The sequence below is a fragment of the Staurois parvus genome, unplaced genomic scaffold (genome assembly GCF_062004578.1).
Source record: "Staurois parvus isolate SC_StPar_1 unplaced genomic scaffold, SC_StPar_1.0 ptg000635l, whole genome shotgun sequence".
Taxonomy (NCBI): domain Eukaryota; kingdom Metazoa; phylum Chordata; class Amphibia; order Anura; family Ranidae; genus Staurois; species Staurois parvus.
Genome location: NW_028318431.1, coordinates 1,552,649 through 1,573,252, shown reverse-complemented (window position 1 = coordinate 1,573,252; position 20,604 = coordinate 1,552,649). Strand labels below are relative to the sequence as shown.

General features: G+C 40.4%; 1 protein-coding gene across 1 annotated transcript in view; it reads left to right on the top strand.

Moving 5' to 3' along the window:
- PIGA (phosphatidylinositol glycan anchor biosynthesis class A) overlaps window positions 1–19,467 on the top strand; it is a 30,452-nt gene extending 10,985 nt beyond the window's left edge. Inside the window, exons 4-5 of the mRNA XM_089693631.1 lie at window positions 3,556–3,762; window positions 7,742–19,467. Of these exons, the coding sequence (XP_089549757.1) occupies window positions 3,556–3,762; window positions 7,742–8,017 (483 nt within the window). The 3' untranslated portion in view covers window positions 8,018–19,467. The remainder of the gene's footprint in view (window positions 1–3,555; window positions 3,763–7,741) is intronic.
- The last annotated feature ends 1,137 nt before the right edge of the window (window positions 19,468–20,604 follow it).

Genomic DNA, 20,604 nt, shown 5'->3' with positions numbered 1-20,604 from the left:
GGGAGGATTGTATTCCGAAGGATTGGGTGAATTATAAGCTTTCTGGTAACCTATATACAAAATGAGCAGTTGACCCGTGCAGTGCTGGCAAAGCCCCACTGAATGGATAAAAAATATGTTTGCCTGGAGATGGGTTTTAACATACCTTGTCTACAACCACATTCAATACTTTCCTCTTTTGACCTTGTTAGTACGGAAGAGGTCATCGAACCTTTCTCAGAAGCCCGTCTTACCACACCTGTCCTTTGGACTCTGTTCCCTCGTAACTACTATGGTCGCCCTTTTGCTTTATCCTTTGCTCCCTCACTCACCTCTTCAATCTTTCCCTCTCTACTGGCACTTTCCCCTTAACTCTAAATCTTGCACTGGCCACCCCCATACCTAAAAAACACTCACTGCATCCCACCAGCCTGAATGACTTAACACCCTTCCTCCCATTTACCTCTAAGTTTCTAGAACTCCTAGTCTACAACCGTCTGAGCTCCTGCCTCACTGACTACAACCTTCCTGACCCCTCACAATCTAGCTTTCATTCACAAGACTCCACAGAAACTGTCCAACTAAAACTCATCATTGATTTACTACAGTAACTAAACCAATTGCCGCTACTCCATACTCATATTACTAGACCGTTCTGCTGCCTTTGATACTGTTGAACACTCACTCCTAAAAAAAACTCCCATGGCCTCCAAGACTACGCTCTTTCCTGGTTCTCCTCCTACCTATCGCATCATTCCTTCGGTATTGCCTACACTTCTGTCTTCTTCTTTCCACTTCTTTTTTCTGTAGGTGTCCCCCAAGGTTTTGTCCTTGGACCCTCTCTCTTTATCTACACCTCCTCCCTTGGTCACCTGATAAATTCCCATGGCTTCCAATACCATCGCTATGCTGATGACACCCAAATCTATTTCTCCTCTCCCTTCCTCACCCCTTCCATCTTCTCTCCCCTTACTATCTTATTAACCAACCTATCATTATGGATGTTACACCACTTTCTCGAACTCAGCCTTTATAAAACTGAGCTCATTATTTTCCTCCACCCCCACATGTGCCCCATGCCCTGACTTATCCATCAAAATCAACAACACAAGTATCAGTCCCTCCCCTCATGTCAGGGTGCTAGGTGTAGTCCTGGACTCTGACCTGTCAGGATTACACCTAGCCCCTTTTTAACCAATGAAACCACCAAGAAACTCATTATTATTATTATTATTATACAGTATTTATAAAGCGCCAATAGTTCGCTCAGCGCTGTACATTATAAAGGGGGACAGAACATGTGACAGAACAATACCAATACAATGCAAAACATTAGGGGATTGAGGGCCCTGCTCTTTCAAGCTTACAATCTAGGAGGGAGGGGATGGTGGCACAGGAGGAGATAGCTGTGGGGGATGGAGTGGTAGGAGAGTGGAGGAGGTCGGCAAGTTACCAGGGGGTGGGGTAGGCTTCCCTGAAGAGATGGGTTTTCAGGGTGCGCCTAAAGGAGAGGAGAGTAGGTGATAATCTGATGGGTTGGGGCAGGGACTTCCAGAGGATGGGTGACACCCTGGAGAAGTCCTGGAGGCGGGCATGGGAGGAGGAGACCAGGGAACTAGAGAGAAGGAGGTCTTGTGAGGAGCGGAGTGTGCGTGCTGGGCGGTACTTGGATATTAGGTCAGTGATGTAGTTCGGGGAAGTATGGTGGACAGCTTTGTATGTCAGCGTTAGGATTTTGAATTTGATCCATTGCGCAATCGGAAGCCAGTGGAGGGATTGGCAGAGGGGGGTGGCGGAGACAGAGCGGTTGGAAAGGTGAATGAGTCTGGCAGCCTGGATAACTCCCATGTTATCTCTCGCCTTGACTATTGCAACCCCCTTCTCATAGGACTACCTCTGCACAGGCTTTCCTTCCTTCAGTTCATCATAAATGTTGTTGCCAGACTCCTCCACCTTACCAATTGCTCAGTGTCCACTACTGTTCTCTGGCAGTCTCACCACTGGCTTTCAGTAGCCCAATGACTAAAATTCAAAATGCTAGCTACAACATACAAAGCCACTTACAACTCTACCCAAAGCTACATCACCGATCTTGTCTCCATATATTAGCCAAACCATCCTCTCGGCTCCTCCCAAGACCTCCTTCTCTTTAGCTCCCTTGTCTCCTCTTCCCGTGCTCCTCTCCAGGACTTTTCCAGAGCCTTTCCCTTCCCAGTCTCCTACTATGGCCACTTTTAGACAATCCCTGAAAACTCATCTCTTCAGGGAAGCCTATTCTACCTTCAACTAAAAACTAATTATTTTGTTTCTCCCGTCAGCTCATCCCTCACAGTTATCTTTTGTTCCACTTTCCTTTCCCAATAGATTGTACGCTCTTAGGAGCAGGGCCCTTCTTACTCTTTTGTATTGAAATGTACTGTAACTATACTGGCTCACTTTATAATATAAAGTGATGTGCTAACTGTTGGCCCTATATAAATCCTGTATAATAATAAACAGAAACACCAAGTCTTCTGAAGCAAAACATGGAGTGGTGGGGAAGTACTGACTAGGGGAGTTTCTGTGGGTTGGAGGGCCCCTTTACACAGAGTCTGTCACTTTGCCCTGAATGGCTTTAAGGAGCTGCATAGACTAATGTAAATGTTTGTTAGACATTGGTGAATTATAGGAGCCTGTCATTGCAAACTGCCTTCTGAAAATACCAGTTGCCTGGTAATAGGGTCAGTATGACAGTCAGCCAACAACTTTTTTTTTTTTTCTTTTTTCAAAAGGAGAGGTCAGCAATGGCAAGTTCCATTCTTCTCTCATGACAGGTTTCTTTTAAAGGGAATGCTTCAGAAAAATTAAGATCTTTTATTGTTCTGCAGACCATCAATGTTGTACATTTGACCCCCCTTTTCCCCACTTATAGCAGCAGGACCCCCTTCCTTTAGTGCTTTCACTATTTTGTTGTACAAATAGGTAGACTGCCCCATTTCATGTGCTTTAGAGTTAGTCTGGAACATATCCTTCATGTTCCACAACTGTCCCCATTGCAGTATATTTATAATTACATTTGATTAACATAAATGAGATTTATTGTTGTTGACGCTGCCAAGTGCCCGGACAGAGTTTAAAGTTCTGTTAGTTTGCAGCAGTGGGAAAATCTGGGGATATAGGGATACAGACATAAATACCAAGCTGGCAGGAGTTCTAACATCCCCCTGAAAAATAAAAAATAAAAAGACAGAATTTATCTCTTCCTGTGTTGTTTTTGGAGATCTTCTCTCACTTTCTGTCTGGTGAAAGTAAGTGGGAGGAAACTTTCACAGTTGGAGTCCTGGATAGCAAAAAAAAAAAGACTGGCAGGGGTTCTGTACCTTCTGTACTGTTTCCAAATGTTAGAAAAAATGTTTTTGCTAGTCATACACTGTAAATATTATTAACTGCATTTAGTATGACCTCATCTTTAAGGTGAAACAAGCTAAACCTGTAAATGTCAGGTTCTTATTACAACCAGGAAGGGCAAGTAGAACACATCTATTTCTGTATTTTAGCCACAGTGTCTCACTTTACAGCATGTTGTGCTTGCAATAGGTGGTGAGTACCAGAGTGGGTGGGATTCCCGAGGTGCTGCCTGAGGATTTCATCATCCTGTGTGAGCCGTCAGTCAAATCTTTGTGCGATGGATTGGAGAAAGCCATAGATCAGCTGAGGACAGGAAAATTACCCTCGCCTGAAACCATCCACAACACTGTGAAGACTTTTTATACTTGGAGAGATGTAGCTGAGAGAACGGAGAAAGTAGGTTCACATTATTATTTTCTACAGTGCCTTGAAAAAGCATTCATACCCCTTGAAATTTTCCACATTTTGTCATGTTACAACCATAAACGGAAATGTATTTTATTGGGATTTTATGTGATAGACCAACACAAAGTGGCACATAATTGTGAAGTGGAAGGAAAATGATAAATGGTTTTCAACACTTTTTTACAAATAAATATCGGAAAAGTGTGACGTGCATTTGTATTCAGCCACCTTTACTCTGATACCCCTAACTAAAATCTAGTGGAACCAATTGCCTTCAGACATTACCTAACTAGTAAATAGAGTCCACTTGTGTGTAACTTTATCTCAGTATAAATACAACTGTTCTGTGATGCCCTCAGAGGTTTGTTAGAGAACATTAGCGAACAAACAGCATCATAAAGCCAAGGAACACACCAGACAGGTCAGGAATAAAGTTGTGGAGAAGTTTAAAGCAGGGTAAGGTTATAAAAAACCTTCCCGGCACCATAGAGCTCGATTGGCATTTGCCATTGAATACCAGAATTGGCAGGTCCTCCACTGGTGCCCTGTGCTTTTCACAGATGAGAGCAAGTTCACCCTGAGCACATGTGACAGATGTGAAGAGGTCTGGAGAAGCTGTGGAGAGCACTATGCTGCCTGTAACATCGTTCAGCATGACCGTTTTGGTGGTGGGGCAGTGATGGTGTGGAGGGGCATATCCATGGAGGGATGCACAGACCTCTACATGCTAGACAATGGCACCCTGACTGCCATTAGGTATCGGGATGAAATCCTTGGACCTATTGTCAGACCTTACGCTGGTGCAGTGGGTCCTGGGTTCCTCCTGGTGCACAACAATGCCTGGCCTCGTGGCAAGAGTATACAGGCAGTTCCTAGGGGATGAAGGAATTGATACCATTGAATGGCCTCCACACTCACCCGACCTAAATCCAATAGAACACCTCTGGTATATCATGTTTCGATCCATCCGCCGCCACCAGGTTGCACCTCAGACTGTCCAGGAGCTCAGTGATGCCCTGATCCAGATCTGGGAGGAAATACCCCAGGACATCAGCCGTCGTCTCATTAGGAGCATGCCCAGACATTGCCAGGCATGTATACAAGCACGTGGGGGCCATACAAGCTACTGAGTACCATTTTGAGTTGCTGCAATGAAATTTCACCAAAATGGACTAGCCTGCTGCATCATTTTTTCACTTTTTTTTAGGGTGTCTGAATTCAGTCCTCTGTAGGTTGATAGTTTTTATTTCCATCAAACGATGGGGCATCCTTACGTTCCTAACACATTACCCAGTCCATATCAGTATAGATATCCAGCCTGAGATTTTTCCCCATCGAGATCTGATGTGTTTTCAAAGTGTTCCGTTTTTTTTGAGCAGTGTATATGCGAAAACCTGTCATTATTAAAAGGTATACTGTGAATAAGGCCTTATTAATTATTTTATCTTAATGAATGTTTTGATTGTGCCGTTTGATGCATTTTGCTATGCTTCAGGGCCTGTGGCGAAAGTGTGGTTTTTGAAATCTATTTGAGAAGCTTCTGAGATTATTATTCAGATCACTTTGATGGGTGCATTTGACCTGCACATTTTCATTTGTGTAGATTTCTATAGGGAGAGAGGTGGTTTTCACGCAGACAAAGGCCTATCAACCAAACCTTTGCTGTGTTTTGGCAGTTTTTTTATGTGCATTAAAGTGAATATTAAAAAAGCAAAATGTATTGATCGTGCACAGGAAAATGAGAAGTGAAAATTTTAAAACTGTAAAAATGTAAAAACTGTCACTTGTGCTGGTTTATAAAGGTAACCACTTTGGCAGGTTAAGGTAACAACGTAACCAATAATATAACTACTATTTTCACAGAATTAATGGCGATTATAACATTTCAATAAAGCCACATAAACTTTGTGTACGTAACAAAAACTGAATGACTGAAATGTAAAATACTTTATTTGCACAATGTATTTGTACGTGTAATGTAATTCCTGTTGCTTTTGTGCTTCCTCAGGGCCCATTCACACTAGTGTGGTGATTGGCATTTTTCTGCACTGGAAAATGCCGGTTACCGCTAGGTCACATAGAAAACAGTTGTTTTCTGTGCACCCCGTTCTAACTGCAAAGCAGCCTGGAGGTGCTATGCAATGGGGTGCGATAAAATGCAAACATGCCACACAGAAGCGCAGTGCACCAGGTTGCTGTGCTTGACATGAATGAAGTGTTACTTTGAGTTGTTCAAATATATTTCTCGTTACCAAAAAAAAAGGAAGCTGATGCAATACATTGCGCATCACACCACCCTTGTGATCAAGATGACACACTCTGCATCTTTAACAAATAACTATTCTGTTTAATTGCTGCTTTTGAGGGTTTTTTTTATGTGCTTACATAGGTATCACATTATTATTACTACTGTAAGCAATGCATAGGATAGTATGGCAAGGATGTTGGTTGCAGTGGACAAAGCATACAAAATGAAATACATGTGCCTATAGATTTTAATATATCTTTCACAATAGGCATAATATAATATATACCTACAATTGAAACTTCAGATATACACAAACTATAAAATAACCCCCTTTACTCCTAGCAATACTAGGATCACTTTCTACATGCATATCTTGAAAACCTTATACCAAGAATCCAACGTGTCACATTGTAATTTATTAAGTATCGTGTGTATACTGTATATTCCAAATATTGTAAACAACTCTAAGTATCTTAAATCTACTGTTTATCGAGAATTCTGTTCCACTCAAACAGACAATTACAATTTGAATTATGTTTTAATTTAAACATTACAAAAATGATTTTAAAAAATGGTAAAAGTATATGTCTACCTGGTATATTTAAAAAAAGTAGTCCTTTTATTCATCAAACATTTGTGATAAATCCAAAGAACTACTTTTTAAAATATATACCAGGTAGATGCATACATGATTTTCTATTTTTTTTTTTTTTATGATAATTAGGAATCTATTCATATAGACATAAAAAATACTGAAAGGTGCAGTTTAAGGCCCCATGTACACGGGACACTTCTGAACGATGGAAAACTTAGATTAAAAAATGTCTGTTTAGCTGCTTTTGCATACCACGTTTATGCGTGTTTGCGTTTAGAAGCGTTTTTTAAGATAACCTCAGGAGACCTTCCAAAATGCTCAGAATGCACTGAAAACCAGTAAGATTAACTATTTCAGACATTTTGAGAGAAAAAGAGAGAGCAGAAGCAGAGAGAGCAGTATTTGTTGAGATAAGCTGTCTTTTTTTTTTTTTTTTGTGGTGTTTAGATGTGTTCCAGCTCATTTCTGTGCAGAAATTATTGCAGCAGTGTCTAACATATTTTTTTCATGCAAAACCTCAAAGTATGGTGTGCCAGGTCCATTTGAGTACCGGGAAAACACTTTGCATGCCTTTTTCATGATGAAAAAGGCTCTGGACAGCATCTGGAAATGGAAGAGTTAAAAAAAATTTCAAACGCCTATAAACGCGGTTAGCCACGTTTACAAGCGTTTTGGAATTGAAACGCTGTTAAAATCTGCTGAACGCAAGTTTTCTGTGTTCAAAAAAACAACTGTAAACTCAAATGCCTGTAAACGACTGTAAACAATGATGTGTACATAGACACATAGGAAAACATTAGGGTGAGTTCAGGGGCTGCTGAAAAAAACGCAGAAAAGCTCCTAAACGTGAGTTTATCAGCTGCAGTGTACATGAGCCCTAACATTGAAATCACTTGAGTGTGATGGGGACTTAGTGCTAAAAGTCATTCAGTTTGGTGTAATTCTTTGGCAACAATCCAAAGTAATTAAATAATTTTTAGAAAACGTTTTAAGCTCTTGCACGACTAATTAAAATGATGCCTATACATCACTTAACGTAAGGAACCCCCATGTTCTTGTAGAGTTTACAGTATTACCCTGACAGAAAAAGTAACCACAGATATCTCAATTTTATTTCTCTTTCTTAGGTATATGATCGAGTCGCTAATGAAACTGTCTTGCCAATGAATGAGAGACTTGAGCGTCTTGTAAGTCACTGTGGCGTGGTGACGGGGAGCATCTTTGCCCTTTTTGTGGTAGCGAGTTTTTTAATACTAATGTTGCTGCGATGGAATAGCCCAGACTCCTTGATTGACATTGCGGTTGATGCCACAGGGCCAGAAGGAGCCTGGTCACATCAATACAGTTCTAACAGATCACAAAAAAAGATGACCAATGCAAATTGTGAAAACGCACTGAAATGATTTTAGCTTTTATTCCTCAGACTGTAACTTTTCAAGTATTTTCAGCAAATCTTGCTGCCTACAAACGAACAAGGTGTTTTCTCAAGCGGTGAATTCCTCTTCCTGTATTCTACTTCATACAGTCCTCTGTGGTTTAGTAACCCACATCTCCTCTTTCTCCTGAATGTCTCTACATGTGGGTTCTCAGCCTTCTTTTGCACTTCTACATGCTGCCTATAATTACAGTCCGTTTTGTGTGTCATAGTCCTAATTGTAGTTCTAATTGTTGAAAGTCTGAAGCTCTAATGCCTCAGGACTGGAAGAAACCTCTGCGATAGGATGTGTTGCAGTGACAAGTACATTGTTACATGCGTTAGCACCTTTCAGTGCCATTCATTTCACAAAGCATGGTGGCACGCTACTGTGCACTGCATCCACTACATCAGGAAAGATGTTGCGTGTCTTTTTTTTGGCCGTTCCATTCTGTGTGTATAGGCTGCCTAAACGCAACACGTTAACACAAGGCATGCTGACGCAGCACACAAGATCAACAAAATGTAAATTGGCCTAAAGAACAAATAGCACATCTCTGATTTTTATTTTAATAATCTGTATTAATTGTATATTGTCATTGATTCCCTACTTTTTAGCAAAAACATAGCATATATTTTTAATGTTTAAAAAAAAATGGTGGCACTTGAAAAAATGTGCAAATGTCATTGTTTTCAGTAAGAATATTTGGCACAGAACAGGGCACCAACTCCATGTTTACAGGGACTGGGAATTGTGGGAAAATAGTTGTAGCAGGGTTACTATGGCTGTTGCCATTAGATGCTTATTTTACAGCTTTGCCTGAAAGTAAGATGCTTAAAGTGACACATTTGCCAAATAAGTGCAAAATGGCTCCCCTGAAAAAGAGAAGTAACACATTTCTGGTGGACAGTGAGTCCTATCTTTGCTCTTAACAACTATAGCTGGAGAACTGTCAGCATTCGACACACTTCTGGCTATATCAGATGCCTAGCCTGTGGTCCTTTTTATTTTAACCCCCTGACTGCTGCATCGCTACCATCTCCTGTAGTGAAGTTGGGCTGATGGATAGAACTGCACCTGCCAGCCCCCTTAAAGAGAATAGAAAGATAGTAGTCAGTGCTGGCCGGAGAGGTACAAATTGGGTCTTTCGTATTTTGTTGATGACTAGGAGTTTCAGCCTAGGGGAGGTTGATTTTCTAAAGGCAAATAGACTGTTCATTTTGCAAGGGAATTTTCCCTTAGCTTAGTGAAGGAAATAAAACTGCTGACTTCCATCATCCAATCATGTGCAAGCAAAAATACTGTTTTATTTTTAATTTTCCCTTGCCTGTGATTGGGCTTCCTTTTTGTCTGCATTCACCATAAGAGGCATGGAGGAGCTCAGCTATGAGGAAAGATTAGAGGAACTGAATTTATTCTCTCTTGAGAAGAGGAGATTAAGGGGGGATATGATCTCCATGTGTACTACATGAGGGGGGATATGATCAACATGTATAATACATAAGGGGGGATATGATCTCCATGTATAATACATACGGGGGGATATGATCAACATGTTTAAATACATCAGTGGTTCATATAGTGAACTTTGTGATGATCTCAGGGTGAATAACTCTACACAGAGGACAAGGGGGCACTCTTTATGTCTGGAGGAAAATAAATTTAATCTCCAAATACGGAAAGGTTTCTTCACAGTGAGAGCTGTGCAAATGTGGAATAGACTCCCTCAAGAGTTAGTTCTGGCCAGCTCAGTGGATTGCTTTAAAAAAGGCCTGGATTCTTTCTTAGTTACACAGAATATAACTGGATACTAACATTTATAGGTAAAGTTGATCCAGGGAATATCCGATTGCCTCTCAGGGGATCAGAAAGGAAGTTTTTCCCTGCAGGAGCAAATTGGATCATGCTTTGCTAGGTTTTTTTGCCTTCCTTTGGATCAACTGTGGGTATAGGATTATAACTTTTTTTTTTTTGGTTGAACTGGATGGACTTTTGTCTATATAAGACAAAAATTCTAATTCACTTGCAGGGTGCAACTTTCCTAGCAAACTGAACAGTATATTTGCCTTTAACAAATCTACCCCAGAGTGTCCAGTCTAGTAGCTCTGCATTTTACATCATTGTCATTTTGCAGCTGTATATTCACAGATAGGGAAGCAGTCCATCTTTCATCCTCCCTTTAGTGGTGGCCCTGTCATGCCAGAGACCCCATGTCTGAATCTTCTACTTATCAGAAAAACAGATACACTTTGCAGCTGACTTTTTTAATAGGCTGCAGGGACACATAAAAATAGGTGAGGTTAGTGCTGAAAATGCACTCGTACCTTAATATTTATGAGTTTAGAAGAGCAGGGTGGTAAGGATTGTTCACCTATAGATGCCCTTCAAACTCCAGTTCACAGAAAAAACTTTCATTGTCCTAGATCCACTGAGAATGCGTGTTAGTCTGTATTCATTGTGTATGTCTGTGTTTCACTGAAAATGGTTTACACTCCTTTTAATAGACTTATGGGCATTGGTTGGTTTGCTGCACTTTATCTCCCATAAATTAAAGAAAATCTTTGCATCTTTGTCTAAATGAGTAAATCTGCTTCACAAAGTGCAAAGGAGAGGGTTCTTAAAAGTAATTCACCTACATACAGCTTACTCAGAAGATGTATACTGAAGTTTATATGTATATTGGAAAAAAAAAAACTTGCCGCAAAGTAAAAATAGTTTTAAAGTCCAAAAAAAGCCCCAGGAATAGATATATAGTCTTCTAGAAATAGTACTAATAACCTCACATTTCATAGTCTCATCTCCACTTTCCTGTAACAGCAGTTGTGCAGTGTGCCAAAATATAACTTTGCAGTCCAAAAAGCATCAGTTAGACCCTATCGCACTCTGTGATCAGCTCTCAGTAACAGAGGTCGCCTGACCCCCCCTCTTTCTTTCTGTGCTAAGGGGCATGTGTGCCAGCACTGTAGAGGAGGGTAGGAAACAGCATTTGTACTGAGATAATGTGGTATTTTAAGGGCTTGCCTTTAAGAAAGTAATAAATGCACATAATTGCAGGAAAAAATTTACAGTTATTTTTTCCACAGTAGCCTGCAGTGTCAGACTCCTGCAGACCCCTTCCCATCTCTGCCCTTACCCCAGTACACACTTTCATTTAGAAATCTGGAGAAAGTCTTAATAGACTTCTCGTGTGTGTGGTTTACGGTACTAGTAGTCCAATGAGAATGACACGTCTGTCTGCCACGGTGGCATATAAGACTTGTAGTTTATTCATTCACAGATCTCTGTACTTGCGGCGCTGAATTTAAACATGACAGTGGCTGCAGGGGAGAACTACTCCCATACACTGTCAAGCAGGGGAGTAATCTAGGGGGGTGGGAAGCGTGTGCTTAGGAACATGATACATGTAAGATACTAAATACAAGTGTACCATGTTCCTAAAGGTGTACTTTGCCTTTAAAACATTTCCAGGCAAAGTCACAAGTTATAACATGCAGGGGCACGGAACTACAGGTTGAGATAAAAAGATGTGAAACTTCAACTGGTCTTTAAATTAAATTTCCCTGAACCAGATGCACAAGGAAAATCCATGAACCTAAATTGCAAAAGGTGCAAACAAAACCAGAGCAATTATCATTTGTTTCACTTGTTGTGCCAATTTGGTAGTAGTAAACAGCTAAATTTCCAGTTTAACCTCTTGGCGCCAACTGAACGTATATGTGTGGCCTCCTGGCGTCTGGACCTAGATGCCGAGTGGCCGCACATTTGCATTCTATTAAAAAAAGTATGTGTTGAGAGCGCGCTCTCCCAGCACACACGTTCGGTCCACACGGAAAGGTCCCGATATCCTCTTGCGATTGGTACCTTTCCCAATCGTGTGACAGCGAATCACGGTGGTCACACGACCCTAAAACCTGACTCCCAGCTTCTGGAACCCTTAAAGGGCCCAGAGGCGCCGGTGCCAAGGGGTTAAATCAATATAAGGCATTTTGCCTGCCAAAGGATTTTTATTTCTGTCCATCGAATCCTGATATTTACACAACCCCATCACACAGCACAACCAGGTGGAAGACACCACTTAAGCCTGCCGTACATGGCTTGAATTTTGGCCAATTGCTGATAAATTGGCCATAATTTAAGCTGTGGGTGCACAGGTGGGAAATCGTCAGCCAAACAGAGACTGCATCCATTCAGATCAGATGCCATCACTGTTTGGATATTCTGACAGCCTCATGTGCTGGCTGTTGGAATACAATAGCTAGCAAGGGATATTTCTCCTGGGGGTGATTGCTGTTTAGCCTGGGTGGGGGTATCTATTCAGTCTCTTTTGTTCAGCCTGTGGGAGAAATCTATAGGTAGCCTTACAGTTAAGGAATACAGTGATGTCCTCTCTCCTCCACCAGCCTGCTGATTGCCAGTGAAAGTATAACTTATCCCTGCTCACCCTGCTCTCTCCCTCTCTTATCATTATGTTTCTTAACACATTTGAATGCAGCAGACCCTGTCCTGCCCCTCATTCGCCTAGTAGAGAACAATTTTGTAGCAAAGCTTAGTTTTTTACTGATGCCAGTGATGTAATCGCTAAAGTCGCAGGTGATTTGGCGCTATTAAATTATTTGTCGCTGATACAAGATAAACCAATGTTACAGCATTGGGTTGGTGTGATCTGCTTGAAAATCTTTCTCCTTCATCAGTTTGTAGCCATAGAGGTGAATGTAAAGAGATTGTCACTGATGATCTAGATATGGAACGCTGCTCCATTTCAATCACTAAGCTACAAATCGCTATAAAGTTAGCGATTCTATGAAAAATTGCTACAATTACCTTTTTATCTGGATTTTACTGTAATCCGTGGCTCAGTTTGCCCTTGATTTCTGAATTTTATGATGATGGCAGTTTTAGCAGGCCAGGGAAAAATCTGCAATGGAGACACAAAAAGAAATAAAAATCTGATTCTAGCCTTTCCCCTGCACTAATATTTTAAATAAAAAAGAAATTGTATTTCATTCTGTGTTGCTGTTCCCCTCACTTCATGGGGTTGATTTACTAAAACTGCAGAGTGGAAAGTCTGGTGCAGCTTTGCATGGTACCCAATCAGCTTCTAACTTTAGCTTGTTCAATGAAGCTTTGACAAAGAAAACCTGGAAGCTGATTGGTTGCTATTCAGAGCTGCACCAGATTTTGCGGTCCCCAGTTTTAGTAAATCAACCGCCATTTCTGTTCAAATGTCAGAAGAACAGGAAGTGATAGAAAATGTCTCTGTAGGAGCCACAGATAATTGCAAAAAACTGCCAGGGGTTCTAAGCTTTTCCCACTCTATGCAAAATTAGGAAAACAAACTTTGGCTGGACATATACTTTAAATTTATCTTTGAAGTTAGCCTTATGCTTTGTTATATTTTTTTATCCATGTTAGGCACTGCTGAAGTGAGGAAATCTTTACAACTTTTTACAGTAGCTTCCATTCCATGTATGTGTAAAACTTTTTGCTGCACTCAAATGAAGGAACAAATCGTAATCATACGCTTTTATATTTATAACTTCCATACATGAGAAATATATATGCAAATATTTAACGTCTTGAACAGATGGACTGTTGAGTGATGAAAAATGATTTTCGTAGTCTTATGAAATCTTTGGAACGTGTGAGTGGGTCACGTGATCGTTCTTTGGGGACTATACTGGTTTATGAAATGTTAATACAACCTGAACAAGGCCATATTGGATTTATTTTATCCTCCATGTGTGAATTGATATATAGTTTTTTGGGATTTTTGGGGGTTTTTTTTAACAAGAGATTGATTACTTTGTTTTTACCTTGTGTAGCAACACACTATTAAGATATCAGAAAGGGCTTTCGGTCCACAACACTCTGTTGAAGCTCTTTATACTGTGTTAGCCACGTTCAGCTTTAACAAGTTATTGTGCACTGTACCAGGGATCATTTAGAGAAATAGCAATGAAAAAACAAATCTGAGCTAGACACGTATGAAGTTCTGTGCTGGCATTGTATACCTCCTTGGAGACTCATCACCCCTCATTGCCAGTTATGTCTTCTGATATAATGAAGCCAAGTGAGGGTGTCTTAAATAAAATCTGTTCGGTTATAACCTGTTTAATCCTCTTCTCTCCAGAGATCTGTCAGAGTCATCTGAAGCTAGAAAAACACTTATCTCTTGTCTTGAGACCCTTTAAAAATAAAAAAAAAAATCTCACAGCGCTGGCCAAAAGTTTTGAGAATGACACAAATATAAATTTTTAACCAAGTCCGCTGCCTCATTGTTTTAAATCTTTTTGTCAGATGTTACTATGGTATACCGAAGTATAATTACAAGCATTTCATAGGGGACAAAGGCTTTTAATGACAATTACATTAAGTTTATCCAAAGAATCGATATTTGCAGTGTTATCTATTCTTTTTCAAGACCTCTACAAATCGCCCTGGCATGCTGTCAGTTGACTTCTGGGCCACATCCTGACTGATGGCAGCCCATTCTTGCATAATCAATGCTTGGAGTTTGTCAGAATTTGTGTTTTTTTTTTTTTGTTTACCTGCCTCTTGAGGATTGACCACAAGTTCTCTAGGAGATTAAGGTCTTGGGAGTTTCCTGGCCATGGACCCAAAATGTTGATGTTTTGTTCCCCAAGCCACTTAGTTATCACTTTTGCCTTATGGCAAAGTGCTCCATCATGCTAGAAAAGACATTGTTCATCACCAAATTGTTCTTTGATGGTTGGGAGAAGTTGCTCTCGGAGGATGTTTTTGTACCATTCTTTATTCACGGCTGTGTTGTGAGTGAGCCCACTCCCTTGGTTGAGAAGCAACCCCATACATGAATGGTCTACGGATGTTGGCATGACACCGGACTGATGGTAGCGCTCACCTTTTCTTCTCCGGACAAGGTTTTTTCCGGATGCCTAAACAATCGGAAACTGAAAATGACTTTACCCCAGTCCTCAGCAGTCCAATTCCTGTATCTTTTGCAGAATATCAGTCTGTCCCTGATGTTTTTCCTGGAGAGAAGTGGCTTCTTTGCTGCCCTTCTTGACACCAGGCCATTCTCCAAAAGTTTTTGCCTCACTGTGCATGCTGATGCACTCACATATGCCTGCTGCCATTCCTAAGCAAGTTCTCACTGGTGGTGTCGCGATCCCGCAGATGAATCAACTTTAGGAGACGGTCCTGGCACTTGCTGGACTTTCTTGGATGCCCTGAAGCCTTTATTACAACAATTGAACCTCTCCTTGAAATTTTTGATGATCCAATAAATGATTGATTTCAGTGCAATTTTAGTAACAGCAATATCCTTGCTTGTGAATCCCTTTTTGTGCAAAGCAATGATGACTGCACGTGTTTCCTTGCAGGTAAATTAATATTTATGTCATTCTCAAAACTTTCGACCAGGGCTGTATATTGGGACCTTAGTGTGAACAGAGCCTTATTCATGGGGGTACTTCTATGAATGGCACAGGATAGAGTTGCGCATTCCTGTGTGATTCACATGTGATTCAATGAGGTGCGATTTGAGCCTATTCTTTTTGAAGCCGATTTTCCTTTTGTACATGCACTACTTTTGGACCTCTAACTACATAGAGCTCAATTTAAATGTATTAATTGTATTTCAAAGCACTGAAAATAATATTTAGAACAAAAACCAACGTCCTTAGAAATTGTAGAGTTGTACTCCATCAGTATACTTATCTATGATACCTTAAAATGGTTGTAAACCTCAGATATTAAATATGAACAAATCATATCCCTCTATAGTGTGTGCTTGTTTTAATTAAAGTGTTACTAAACACACATGGGTAAAATCAGTCTGTATATGCAGTAAAGCATGCTTGTTATGCTTGCTGTGGAACCTAAGGGGTTAATCCTCTGCATTTGTTTAAAAAGGCTGTTTGATCCTGTCTTCTCTGATGCTTCTACTGTCCCCAATCCATCTGCCATAGTACAGAGCAGCAGTGGCAAGTCTGCACATGCTCTGTTTGGTGTGTTTTGCTAGAGAGGTTTTTTTGTTGGTTTTTTTTGGAGAGGGTGCATGTGATCATCACAGGGCCAATCAGCACTGTTTGAACAGAGGGTCAGGGGGCATGCAGCCTCATACAACAGTCAGAGGAGAATGAAAATTCCTTCTGAAAGATTAACCAGTGCTCTGCCAGACTCTGATAGAAGTAACAAGACTGTTATGTACTGCTGATGAGAAAAGGAATTTTGCAGTTTATATTTACTAAAACAATTGCCTTTTCATGTTCTGTATACAGTGGAAGACTGGATATAGTGAATGAAGAGTCATGGGTTTAGTAACACTTTAAGAGCACTAAGTGTCATTTCTGTCTGCTGACTCTTTCTTCTGCTATCAAATGTAGTGTCACATGGTGTTCATTCTGGATCCAGTAACTATAGTGGGAGACTTGAATAATGGCCCCTTTACTCTGTAGCATTATCAATAATAGTAATTAAAAAGTGAATTCATTTGTCAAGGGTATACAATTTGGGGGACTACTTTGTGGAGGGAATAAGGGGACCCAAAGTGGAGGTGTTTTTTAATGGCTAATCGGGTTTAATTTTTTTTTGTGAACTAATTTTTTTTTAGTAATTACTAGTGAAATCAGTGCAGCTAGTGAATCAACAGGAAGCACAGTGTGCTATATCCATAACGTAACAAACAGAATTCTGGCTGTGAATATTGGGCCTCATTCACACAGGCTTACCTATCCATACGCCCGCGCAAGGGGCAGTGTTCGCCTGCAGAGGATGCACAGGCGTTTCGTGTGGATCCATGCAGGCAGCGTGCTCAGATCAATGACAAGTGGCAGGCTGCATATCAGAATGCACATCCCTACGGGTCTGATACATGGAGTCTTTTCAGGTGCAGAGAAGATGTTGGTTGTGAGCAACATTAAAGGTAGCTAAGAACTGCATGTGACGTGTGAGATGCTGGTTGTTGACCATTAACCTACAGAATAAAATCTGTAAAGTGGATGTCAGCTGCCAAAAGAAAAAAAAAATTTCAGCACAAACTGACATGCAGGCATGCCAGTGTAGACCCCCTCCCCCCCCCTTTCTTCACATCCTTTTGTATCATGCTGGAATGCAGTTGATTGTTTGTCCCTCCAATACTTATTGAAGAATTGGAGGGACAAAAGGATGTGAAAATATATTCGTCTTGGTTTCTGGCCAGTTTCTATAGATAGAGGTGATGTCTCTTGGCTGTACTGATGGATCCTGGAAAAGCTGAGGACCCCAAATCTCACAAGAAGATGCTCTAGCCTTGCAGGATGCCACAAAAAGCCCAGTGACATCACCCTCACCTATGCAAGCGCATTGAAATCTGGGCTGTAAAGTGAGGGTTTTTTTTTGTTTGTTTGTTTTATAGCTTTTACTGATTGTTTTCAGTTACAGGGGGTCTGATTCAGTAAAATCAGACTATTTGCATTTTTTAAAGCTCCTCTACTACACGCTGCCGCCACACATGCCCTCCTCTAACTAAAGGATGCCATTAATAAGAAAAACAACTACCTAAATGCAATATTTACTTGCCTAGATCTGTGCAGTGGTGTGATGCCACAGACAAAGTTTTCTCACCAGTGTCCACATCATTGCTTGCATGATGTGAACACTTCTCATTGGCTATCCAGCGACGAGGTTCTATTTGGATCTCAATGATGATGTCAGGAGGGGACCAGCTAGCACATCCATATTTGCAGTATTAAATTATTGATCATTAGAAACTCCATCGAATGACCCAGATGGCAGAGTTAGATAAGTAAAAGTTTTTGTTCACTGGTATAAAAAAAAATTAAAACAGAGGGGTTGGAGGGCAGGGGGGTAAGCTTTTTTTTTTGGAGATGGGCTTTAATGAAAGTTCTTACTTTAAAGTGATTCTAAAGGGTTTTTTTTTGTGTGTAAAATAACAAACACATTTATACTTACCTGCTATGTGCAGTGGTTTTGCAGAGTAGCCCGGATCTTCCTCTTCTCGGTTCCCCCGCAGGCTCTCTTGGCTCCTCCTGTCTCTTGGGTGCCCCCACAGCAAGCAGCTTGCTGTGGGAGCACCTGCTGCTCCGTGTTTCCCTGCTCCCTCTCTCTCCTCATTGGCTGACTGGCCAATGAAGAGGCAGAGACCTGGGACAGCCGAGGCTGTCATTCACATCACTGGATCTTGATGGGGCTCAGGTAAGTATTGAGGGGGCTGGGGCAGCTACTGCACACAGAAGGTTTTTTACCTTCATGCATAGAATGCATAGTAAAGGTAACAAACCTCAAGCTTTTAGAACCACTTTGAGTACCTTTACTTGCTTTTTGGGATACTAAAGTTGATGCCAGAACTCCAGTTGCAGCAAAGGCTAGATTTAGTCCTGGTTTACACTAGATCCAACTTTGAAATCGTGCAACTTCACTTGAAGTTGCACGATTTCAAAGTCGGATGGCAGTGGAACTTTGGGTGCGACTTCATAGACATCTGTGTGACAAAGTTGGAGTTGTGTCGATTAGAACAGTTCCATTGCTGTTCATTGCATGTGCATGTGATGTGAACAGGCAAATCACATAACAAGCTGCATCAGTGTGAAGGGGGCTTATTGTGAGTGCCCAGGGTTTCAGGCCTTTTGAAGCAGCAGAAAGAATTAGAAAAAAAAAAATAAGTACCAAAGAGCCTGCTATCACACACCAATTATTGTGTGGTAATTTCCATGACATGTATGGTGGACATACCAGGTGCCCCTTGTATTTACAGAGCTGATAACACTGACACATTGAATTGTTTGATATCTAATAAGTTACTATTGTCAACCAGTAAGACAAGCTAGCTGCAGTATTTATTTTGACATCAAATTTCGCTTTAGTTTTAATCAATGCCATTTTAGTTTTAGTCGTATTTTAGTCATCTGAATTGTTTTAGTTTTAATTTTAGTTGTATTTTAGTCAACTAAAATCTGAAGTACATTTTAGTCGACTAAAATCTAATGGGTTTAGTTAAATTGTAATGCGTTATTTTAAGCATTTCTCTAGACTTTCCAAACTCATTATATACTCCTGGAATAGAACAAAAATCTAATACCATGTTATAATTCATGGGATTAAGGTTTAAACAAACTATGCAGACACAGATTTAGCTGTTATATAACATTTTCGTTCAGTGCCGAAAATTGGAATTGCTTTTCTTTTCAATTGACGAAAATTTGTTTAGTTTTCGTCACTGGGAACGTGCTGCTGACAGAAATTATGATGAAAATATTTTTGCCAACAAAATTAAAACTGGCTAGCTGTTTACAGCTAGTCAATGTACTACCTGAAGGTCCGTAGGTATGCACTACCACCATTGTCAGTACGGTATTTCATTTTATATGATGTTCTATTTACAATTATTTTCTTAAGTTTTTTTTTTTTGTGACTTTTGTTTTTATGTAACAAAGATAATAAAATACAAGCAGCTTCTATATTGTGTACATGTCCAATATTTTCATCTCCTTTCTACAGGGCAGCAGTGGAGCAGCCAGCTGAATGCACAGACTTTGCAGAAGCTGGGCCTCCATAGTCTCCAAGAGAGCAACAGAATAGTAAATGGATAGAAAAAAACAAACAAAAACACTTGAATAATTTTATTTTCCCCTTTTTTCCTTCAAGGTCAGTTAGTTTGGGGATGTCTGCGAGTGTCTGTATGAGTGCAACAGGCTCCTTATCCAACCATAACCAGACTAAATACTGGTCATCAAATTCCTAAGCAGATTTCTGATTTACTAAAACCATATTATATGAGGTCAATCCGAAGCACTTTACATTTGTATGCAACAAGGCAGGCCCTTGCACTACCTAGTTGAAAGTAAATCTAAATGGTATTGAATAAGAAAATCGTTTAATGTATGGCCAGCTTTAGTTTGTGGACTTCCAACTTGACCCTCTTCTTCAACGCAAACCTTTGCTACTTTTATTTTTTCACTTGTTTCTAAAGTGGTATTAAACCCAAAACCAAAAACTGCAATATATTGCAGCTTAGCAGTCCTTAGATGTGGTGGCTGCAGTAGTTTTCTTTTTTTTTTCCCCCTCTGTTCTCATCTGTTGCTCTGGCCAGTAACATACCTTCTGTATTACAGTGCCCCACTCTTGATGAAGGAGCACAGGCAAGCAGTATTGTCAGATTGGTGGTGGTGAGGCTATTGTTAAATATACTAGCATATTTAACTACACAAACTCCAGCTAATACTTTATAAATGGTTACAGCAAACAGGTTTGTTTTTACTTTTAGGATAAAGGCTTTAAATAAATAAAAGCTGATCATCGTAAGCACCCCTGTCAGTGGTAATTGGTTTGTCTCATCACTGTAAACTGATACATTTGCGGGAGAGCTTATTCTTTTGAAAAAAAATAGACTTACTGGCTAAATCACCATATAAAAATCTGGTGACTGCTCAGGAGGCAGCTTCAAGAGGAAAGTTCAAAAATGTAGCCCCACAGTCGGTACACTAGCCTGTTGCTGTTGAGCGGACACTTTAACTGTGGTGCCTCCAGAGGAGGTGTAGGGATTGGGAGGGTGAAATTATTTTGTCGGCCAATAGACCAAAAAATAACTGCTGCCA